Here is a 10,819-nt window from a genome sequence, read left to right as displayed (position 1 = left end):
AATGTAATTTTCTAAATTCGCTTTATACGATTAATACATATAATATATATGTATTACATAGATTCATTAAATTTTTAAGCTACCGATTTTCTGATCCAGTTTAATATTGTCCAAACAAATGTGGTCGCTGCTACAAAAGAGCAGGAAGAAGAAGAAATCTTAACAGACTCATCAATTACGAATATTAAATGTAGCATACCAAAAATAAATCGAATGTATTTATTGTTGGAAATGTATTGCACAAAAATATGATCTTAAGATACACCAAATTTTGGTCCACAAAGTCATTAAAAAATAATAAGTTTATACTTAATGATTGTAGTTCTGTATGGTATATAATTATAATTTATAAGCAATAAGCGTTTGCGGTTACTTTTTATTTTTATAAATTTAATATACGATCATATATACCTAGGAGGCGCATACAATAAAAACAGCTTAATCTACAAAACCTGAAAAATGTATTATGTAATATTTATTGGAATCTGAAAATAGTTATTAGTGGTGATGATTTCAATGCCAAAACAAATTATGTTTTGCCATCTATCGGACATTTTTAGATTCTGAACGGAATGATGTATGTATTGATTTTACAATGATGTGTGTGTGTTTTTTTTTTGTGTCTTGTCATCACGTTTTGGAGTAGTAATAGTTTTTTGATTTTTGACTTCAGCCCCTCTTTGAAAAGAAAATTGAATCTAGTTGATACTTCGAGAGGTTAAAATTAAAATGTCCAGTAGTTTTCAAAAGCGTCAGGAAGAACCCTGAAAAAGTAACGGAAAACGGGAATTTTTATGCATAAATTTTTATTAATTTTTAATAAGTAAAACCTCGATTAGACAGAATCACTTGGGACAAGGCAATTTTTCCGTGTTAACAGGATTTCCGTTTTGACGGGGTTCAAAAAAATGAAATTTGAAAAAAAGCACAAAAGAAATTTTTCGTATTACCAGGATTTCCATTTTACCGAAGTCTTATCGAGGTTTTACTGTACTATGAATTTGTTAATGATATAAGATTGTTTAATTCTATACGTCTACAATTAGGTAATACATTATTATATTTTCGCAACTATTATGTTCCGAAAGTATGACGCGCCTACGCGGGACAAAATCCATACCATCGAATCTTCCGAATTCCGATAGATACCTGTACCATGGTTTCGGCTACAACTTTACGGTCGCCGCGCGCCGGTGCGAACCATAGAGTAATATTACTCATACGCGAATACATTACGTTGATAAAATACGACGTGAAGTTCTAAACGCTATTTCAGACGACCTTGTACCAGCGCGGCCATAGTATAATGAATACATTTCATCATTCTGATTGATGAATGGTAAAATCATGAGGCCTAGAGATGTCTCTAGCCTTCATGTGTAGAATTTTACTAGAATATATTAAATTTTAAATATAATGTTTTTTCTATTCTGTGACATACGCCGGCGCGCAGCCTGATTTTGATCGAACAAACCGTTATTTCGATAGCATATACCCATCGCGTATGTGTAATAATAAACAATTAATAATTATTGTGCAATTTGCAGTGCCAACGGATGATTTTTGGTTAGACAAGAATCTAATGTCTTGTATTTACTATTTTTGCTCATCTGGTCCGACGAAACGCTTCACCTGTTTCCCGAAGGCGGCGCGTCAAGGTAAGACGCACAGAAGTCACTATGCTTTAGTGAGCTTTACAAATATTTAAATATATTTTATACATAATATTATTGACAGACCCCTCGTATGAATATATAGCTTTATTCATACATCCTTTGTAGGTATAATAGCATTGATTATAGAATAGGCTATTCTATAATCAATGATAATAGGTAGGTACCGTACTTAGTATATACAGTTATAATTTATAATGGGTCTATAATCTATATTGTACCTACGTCCTACATATTATATATGTGTATGGCAGTGAATGTTGACAGTCACCGGTGTATGTTGACATTTACCGATCATTTTAGTGAATGTTATCAATTTTTACAAATATCTCAGAATGTAGACTTTTACCAGTGTTTGTTGATAAACGCAATAGTTAATAGTTATTTACTGAATGTTGACATGCCTGACATACATGATACATAATATATATTTGATATATATAATCAAATATATAGGTAATGAATTCATAAATAAATATACTAGTAGTTTAACAAATTAATTTTTTAAGTTATATTTATTACAACACGGTTAACTATCGTGGTATTTACTGTTACAGAGTATTCCCCCATTCTTATACAGTTACATTTGTTTGTATTATATTTTTTTACAATATAGGTATTTTTGAATTGGTTCCACAATTCGTTCATCATTCTGGTTCGCCCTCTATGACCAGTTTTTATATGAACTTCGAGTAGTTCTTCGTTGTTTACATAATGAATAGTTTTAGTTTCAACGGACGATTAGTTTATCCATAATACCATTCGGATTATCTCATGCCATAACATTATACTAACGTTAAAACGTTTCCAACGAATATTGTGACTGGACAATAACGTCTTAATTCTATAAAATAATAAGAAAATACCTTTTAGTATAGTGATTTACATCGTGCTTCATGTGTGGTCACTGGTCAACATTTGTCAACATTCACTACGATTTTTGGTTAAATTCGACATACACTGGTGACTGTCAACATTTGCCTACTGCGGTCATACACCTTAACATATATATATATACCTAAGTCACTGGTTAGGGATAATAAATTGGTAAAATATCAGAAATAATTCTTGATTTACGTGGTTTAGGACGAAAATACTTGTAACATCCTTTAGTTATTATACCTATATCTACCTATAACAGGATATAACAAAAGTTTTATTTTTATAAAATGTTATAATATAGGTAAAGCAAATAAAATAATTTTAGTGTGGACTTGAAATAACTTGTTTTTTTAATTATTAATCTATAATTCATCATTCGTAATTTATTGATATTTATCTAAATTTGCTTTTTAATTTATTAAAATAAGAATAAACAGATAGAAGTTTAATAGAACCACAAAACTTTGATTTTTCGTAAACCAATTTAAACAATTATTTCCTATTCTTAATCAGTTAAAGTAGTTAAACACAATAAAAATATAAATTAATCCTTTGTAAATAAAATAACCTAAGCTTTAAAATAAATTAAAAATACAGTAAACAACGTCTGAATCCGAAACGTCTGGATTGGTTCCCAGTTTGTTAAAAAGGATGTATCTGAATTGGTTCCCTGGTTGTTACGAAGGGTATATCCTAGTTGGTTCCCGGGTGACGGGTCAAAGCATTTTCAGTTTCCCTCCTCATTTTATACAGACTTAGGACTGTCCACATAATATTATGCAGGTTAAAAATAATCATTTTTTGCCACTTATTTTTATATTTTTTTTCTTCGTAAGTATTGTATATTATTCAGATAAAAATGTATAACAAACATTTTTTATAAACCATATAGGTAATCTATTTATTTCATTATTTTTATATTTGTCCATTTCTGTTTTTATGTATATTTCCTCATTTTTAGATTTAAGATTTTTCTGTTTTTCTGTACTTCACAATTTTACATATATTTCAATCTGGAGTTTTAGATTATACTACCCGTTTTTTGAAAGTTTTTTTCAGGAAACAATTCGGATGCAGTCGTACATACTACATATTACATAGGGGTGGATATAAGACCTATAGGCGAGGCCGCGAGGGGGCGCGAGGGCTATAAATAAAAATTAAATGATAAACTTTATATTTAATATTTTAAGTATTATAAATATTGTCATGTATTACAGCTTTTTAAATTGATATAAAACGCTAAATAGTCTGAAATAATATTTAATAAGGTAGAAGGAACAATTTGTATACGAGTAATAATAAGTATAAGTACCACTAGTACCAGTATCATTGCAATTATATTACCGTCAGCGTTAGATAGGCAAGATAGGTATCGAGCCTATAAAATTTTAAGATTTTTAACCCTTATAATTATAGCTAGAACTTCAATTAAAGTATGTTTTCTTAGAGTATATTTGTACTATAGTTTATCATGATCACTAAAAAATAAAATTAACAAACACTCATAACCGGCTAATATTTTGAAAGGCCCACTGAAATTGTACTGATCGCTCGCCGGCCTAATTCTGGTCTGATAACCATGAATATTTTCCTATGAACTGATATACAAAAACTTTTAGCGCATAAAAAAGCTATTTAAGGTTAAAGAATCTTTTTAAAAAATGTAAATAGTATAACGTATTTATAATTATGGTATAACGGAAAAGAAAACGGACTCGTAAGCGATGTACCCTAATTTTCGTTTTTTTTTAGGTCATTGTTATTATAAGAGATCTCTAAAAAATACTTATACACATTATTTATATATTTGTTTATTATATTTTTTATTTTAATATTTAACTATTAATTAGAAATTTATAACTCCCTCCTAGTCCATATCTCCAACACAAGCTAAGCTTAAAGGAGATATGTCAAAATTTATTAATGCAATATCTATTTTGTAGTATTATGCATGATTTTTTTAATAATAATAAAAAAACACCGTTTATACACATTATATAATTCTATTAAATATCAATTTATATAAAAGCGAAAGCATGTTGCTTAAAATATTATTATTAAAGAGAAAAAATACTAATAAATAATTTATAAAAATGTATTTAAAGAAAAGGTTATTATGAGACAAAATTGTATTATTATTACTATATAAATAGGTATGTAATTAGTCACAAAAAGTTGCTTTCATGTAATTTAAAAAATCATCGATAATTAAATCCTTTGAATTTTGATGATATATATAAAAATTCGATGTGCCCGGTTATGGACTCCCGTTTTTGGATCTATAAATGTGGCTCTTATAGTTATTTCTTAAAACAACGAATTATGTATATCATACAAATTATGTAATATAATTTACAACATCGTTATTACTGTAATGGTCAATATTGTAGTACTATCGTTTATTCATATTACGCGATTGGTTGTAATATCATGAAATATAGTTTGTGATATTATAGGATGCCAGACCATTTTCGCTTAAATTTAATACCCATAATAATGACCCACTCGACACCTAACATTCAACATATACGCAGATCAGTCCCACTGGGTAATCGTAAGTTCCTACGGCTATACATGAATTGCGTCTCGAAATAAAAGCAGTTGATAAATGGGGTACACGAACTGCATCCCTTTTTTAAAATGTCTAGTAAAGTTGATTCAAAATTTGTGGATGAAACTTTTAAAAGTTGACCAAAATTGCTTACACAGTTTTTTACTTTCAAGTGACTTATACTAAAGCATTTACATATCTCAAATTTGAATTTCTAAAAAATAATATCAATTTTTCACATAAAATAATATTTGCGATTTTGAAAAAGAAATTCACTTATCATTATTAATCGTGTGGCCATCGGTTCGAATGAAAGAATACAGATTTCATTGAGGTCAAAGTTGGTGGAGGAAAATTCAAACAGTTGGTTTAAGTCAAGAATAAAAAAAAAGGTTAGGTTTTCCACTCTAGTTTTTACCAGTTTTTTAATTTTATATTTTTAACTTTTTTTATTTTTAAATATTATATTACACTCTCGTGATTTAAACGTAAAACATTTTCATTTTACTTACTTCTAATTGCATAACAACGACAAAAACCGATATTTTTAAACTACCGATAGTCATAATTTGCTATTGACAGTCTGTCTAAAATGGAAGTAAAATAATTTTTTTACGTTAAAACGTAATTCGTGTCAGTGCTCCCCCCCCCCCCCCCCGAAATGAAAAACACAATTATAAATGTATAGTATTATAGTGTGTCTCCTCCCTCCTTTTCCCCCAAAATAATCCAAATATATAATCTACCCCCTCCGAAATAAAAACCTATATACGCCACTGATTCGTGTAGTCATTAAATATGGTTGTACGCAATTATAGATTATAATTTTTAGAAGTTATAAACATATATGACATAAGGGGCTAACTTAAAAAAATTGGAGCTGAGCGAGAAAATTTTTTTTAATATACACATTTTATTAGTGAGGTTACCCATAAATATATTATTTACCAATACACCACTGTTCATAGCAATTATAGCACGCTTCGAAAATAATACGATTTTGTTCGTAAACACATTTAACGTCTAAATCAGAATTCTGTTTTACCACTTATAATTAATAATGTAGTATAATAAAATAATTATTTTAATATTCAAATGTAAAACAAATTTAAACTTATAGTAATGTATGATATTTTAGAGCTAAATCAATAGTAACAATTATACTTAGTATTCGGCTTTCATTTACCTATGCCTTTTTCCAATTTCCCTATTATACTCCATAAGTAAGCAATGTATACTTAATAAAAAATTAACTTCAAAAACCAATGAACAAACCTGTGATAATATTAAGACCAATTCTTGTTGTCAAAATGTATTAATAACATCTTATTATTTATTACAAACTTTAATTTCTTACACCAATTTTAATAATTATTCAATAGCTAACACAAGTATATTATTTAAGGGGCCTGCCTAGGTTAGCCTATTGACTAATTATTGTTATTATATGATGTCTATTTTTATGTCATTTTGATTGATGTGCATCTTATATTTATCCTCGTATTTATCATAATTCATAATATGCATCAATTGCTTATAGTTAGTATTTCAGTAGCTACTCATTTGGATTTAAAATGTTTAAATTAATATTTGTATCAACATTTCAAAAATATCATCTGCTAAACAACATATTGGAATAAAATATAATTATCATTTAAAATAAGTTGGTTTTGCTACAGAATAATCCTTAACTGGTGTAAAAGTATACTTGAAAATATGTTTCTTAAGTTAATTTAAGGACTCCCAAATTAAATTTGAATCAATTTATTATTAAAGAAAAAATGAGAATGAGCATGCTTTATTTCTAATTATGTAATGCAAAAATAATTCTTTTATAGTTTAGCATATTTGAAACATTTATTTTATTGAGATTTAAGAACACAATATTTTTTTTTCAGAATTCATAGATTTTTCATTAGATCCAACTGAATGTCCAAATATGTGTGGCAGATCATACAGAGGCAAATTTCGAAAATCTAGTCTCAGAAGACATCTTATTTATGAATGCGGAGTTGATCCTCAATTTAAGTGCCCTGTGTGTCTAAAACGATTTACTGATAAGGGCAGTATGAAAAGACATGCATTAAACATTCACTTTATTAATAGGAGTTAATATTAAATCAATATTTCAGTATACTGTGTATAAAACTGTATAATACTGTGTTGAAGTTTCCAACAAATATATAAGTATGTTTAAATTTTTAGATAATGCACTTTTTGGCCTTATAAATAGTGCTGTTGCTTTTAAAAAAAAAATTTAAAAATGTATACAATATTAACATATATTTTTTATAAAATTGTTTCTTATTATAAATATAATCTGGTTAATATCATAATTATTAAATTGATAAAGTTTTACCATGTTTTAATGTTACATTTTAAGTTTTACTTTTCTAAATGTTGATATTTTTCCAAAAATGCTGCAGTATTATATACATTTTTCTATGTTTAGACATAAATAATAAAATAAAGATACTGATTAATTTATTGGATTAAATTAAATAAACTGTTATTCTATTCTTTTTCATAATAAAATAGTTAAGAGGCTAATAAATAATTCTGATATTCACTGAAATGTAAAGCAAATTCTGATAAACCTTTAGTCTTATAGTATTTTAGCATTGTATTTGCTTGTTATATTCTATAATATTATATCAGTATTCAGTAATATATCATAATATTTACAAAAAATGTATTTTATTATTTTTGTAACTATTTACATAAATTGTCTTACAAATGAATATGTATGTATGTATGTATGTATGTATGTATGTATGTATTTGCTTAAAATTGAAAATATATCTTAAATTTTTTATCTAATTTATCGTTTATATTTTCAGAACATATGTTACCAGATCCTCTATACTGTCAGAACAATTGTGGTCGATATTATACAGGGAAAAAACGTAAATCAAGTTTAAAGAGACACATAACATATGAATGTGGTATTGATCCTAAGTTTAAATGTATATATTGTCCAAGACGTTTTACAGTAAAAACAAACATGAAAAGACATGTTCTTTTAATTCATAAAATCATTGAATATGTTTAAGTATTTGATACACTAAAACAATTTTTTATAAAAATATTCAAAAATTATTATATACTATAGAAATTTAAAAATTATGAATATAAATAAATCTCCCAAAATGTATTTATAACTTGATACTTTGGAAATGAATAATATCCATGTTTAGATTTGTATAGTTTTAGATTCAAAATCCTATTTTAATTTATAAAAAATCGCACTTAGGATTTATGGTGCTGATTTAAAAATATAGTATTATAATATTACTTACATATATTATACTGTTAACATTATAAATAATTTAAAGTTTATCATTAATTTACTATGACTAATCAACTGTTATTTTTTACCATTTCTTATTTATTTATTTAGATTAACTGATTATATTTTAATTATTAAGTAGAGTATAGATTGTTTGTTTATAATATGTACATAATATTATATCTTCAGATAGAGTATTTAAGAAACATTTTGAGATTGTTACATTGTTACATTTTAAAATTTTGTGTCAGTGATGTTATTTATTTATTAAAAATAAACTTAATTACATAGTGCCATAGAGGTATAACTTAAAAAATTAAACATAATTTTGTTATTGAATATCTTTTAAAGATAAGATGAAACCTAATTGCAAATATTTATTATTGCATTTATCAGTGTTTTCTTTAATTATTTTATTATTATTTAAAGCAAATTATTAAAAAATTAAATTGTTTTAATAAGTTAATTTGTTAATTAGTTATATATTTGTTTTTCATTACTAGGGTTTGGATTTGAAACCAAATTATAATATATTATGAAAAGAATTGTTCCATATTATTTTTTTTCTATTTAAGATAAAACAAATTACATATTGCATTATTTTTCTCCTTATAAATGCCTTTTTGTTTTGTTGTTTTATTCACATCCAGTGCTTTTTTTATTTTTTTTATTGCTTCAAAATCTGAACCCTATTTATCAATACTAATTATAATATAATACTTGATTTTTTTTTATTTAGTCTATTATTAAATATGATATATATTATAATTAATATATATGTGGGTTAATAATTTAAACACTAAAAACACTAATCTATTCTTTGCAGATTTTTATGCTGGTCAAAGATTTAAATGTCCAAATGAATGTGGTAAATCATACAAGAATAAGTACACTCTTAAGCGGCATATATTTTATGAATGTGGCGGTAAAAGAACATTTTCTTGTGAACTGTGCAGTAGAAAATTTTCACAGAACACTAATCTGAAGTCACACTTAGCATTAATACATCAAGTTATATCTTAATTGTTATTATATTTTTTTTTTTTTTTTTAAATATAGTTGAGTATGAAACACTATAATTTAAAATCATTATATATAAAAAGATGTTAACATACTGTTGATTTTCCTCTAGTCTATGCACAAAAAAGAAAATGTAATCATATAAATTAATTTTTTTTATGTTTTTTTTAGTTTTGAGTTAAATCACCTATTTTAAAAATTATATAGAATAATAAAACATTAATTTGTCCAAAAAAATCAAGTAATAATAAAATATAAAACTGCTACCTACGTCAAACCTTCAAAAATATTATCATTTATCATTTATATTGTTTATAATAAGCGATTTCATTTTGAAATTATTCTAAAAAATATATATAATAAAATTGAATTAAAACAAAAGCTACAGTGATTAGTGAATTGTTGTTCTTTTACATAGTAGTTTAGCTTATTGAACTCACAGTTAATTCATTTATTTATCTATTGTACTAAAATAAACTGATCTCGATTTGCTCATACATTATCACTGTACCACATTCAAAAAAATGTATTTATTAAACTTACTATACCCAATGGCTTATTTTTCTATTTTTTTTCTAGTGCTATTCATAATTACTGAAGTATTGCAAAATATTGTTGACAAATGACAAAAACTGCTTTAAAAATTGAATAATGCAATGTTATCTTTAAAAAGTATATATGGATTAGCTATGTTATCAATCAATCTAAACTCTAAAGGATTGCATTTAAAGTAATCAAGTAGTGGACAAATTTACAGTATAAAAAGACATCTAACTTTAATTTTGTGAGATTAAGGTTTTTAAAATTAAATATTTCTATAACAATATATGGTAAAACAAGATTAATTAAGCTGATATGAGAAATTACTCAGTTAATTTAAGTATTAAATTTATTTGAATTTATTTAATCAAATTGTTTATACTTTACTTACTACCTTTCATAATAATAATTACAAATTTTAGTAGCAGTCAAGGTTTTAGGACTGGCAAGGGAGGCAAAGTGGTAATCGCTTGCTAGGCCCTCGATAGTGTCATATTAATATAAATTATAAATTTTCATGTATAAAATGTAATATTAAAATATAATAGTAAAACACCATTAATTTACTATTAGGTATTAGAATATCTAAATATGTAATAATGTTGTCAGCACTATTAACTAAAAATAGTTGAAATGTGATAATAATATATTGTTGTGGCTGACATGTTATGACAAATTTTGAATATTTTTATACAAATATATTTAAATTTAAACTAAGGCTGTTTTCTGATATCAAGATATTGAGTAGAAATATTACTATCTGTTATAGATAAGTTATAATACATTAAAATATCTTTTTTTCAGGACTTAATTATTTTGTCCATTGAAATTTGAAAGAAATGGAGAAATGTCTGTTAAATT

General features: G+C 25.6%; 1 protein-coding gene across 2 annotated transcripts; it reads left to right on the top strand.

Annotated features, from left to right (window-relative positions):
* Nucleotides 1-9,383, top strand: LOC132920698 (uncharacterized). 2 transcript variants are annotated; one of them, XM_060983332.1, is made up of 4 exons: nucleotides 1-1,658; nucleotides 7,008-7,189; nucleotides 7,950-8,015; nucleotides 9,225-9,383. In XM_060983332.1, the coding sequence occupies exons 1-4, from the start codon at nucleotides 1,505-1,507 to the stop codon at nucleotides 9,381-9,383; spliced, it is 561 nt and encodes a 186-aa protein (XP_060839315.1). In that variant the 5' UTR covers nucleotides 1-1,504. The 2 variants fall into 2 exon arrangements, 1 of the variants encoding a protein (XP_060839315.1); XR_009660761.1 differs by lacking the exon at nucleotides 9,225-9,383 and having other exon boundaries at nucleotides 38-1,658; nucleotides 7,008-7,296; nucleotides 7,950-8,569.
* Nucleotides 9,384-10,819: the final 1,436 nt, after the last annotated feature.

Source organism: Rhopalosiphum padi, chromosome 2, assembly GCF_020882245.1.
Source record: "Rhopalosiphum padi isolate XX-2018 chromosome 2, ASM2088224v1, whole genome shotgun sequence".
Classification (NCBI taxonomy): domain Eukaryota; kingdom Metazoa; phylum Arthropoda; class Insecta; order Hemiptera; family Aphididae; genus Rhopalosiphum; species Rhopalosiphum padi.
The sequence above is the reverse complement of the archived record's forward strand: the minus strand, read 5'-3'. Positions and strand labels throughout refer to the sequence as shown.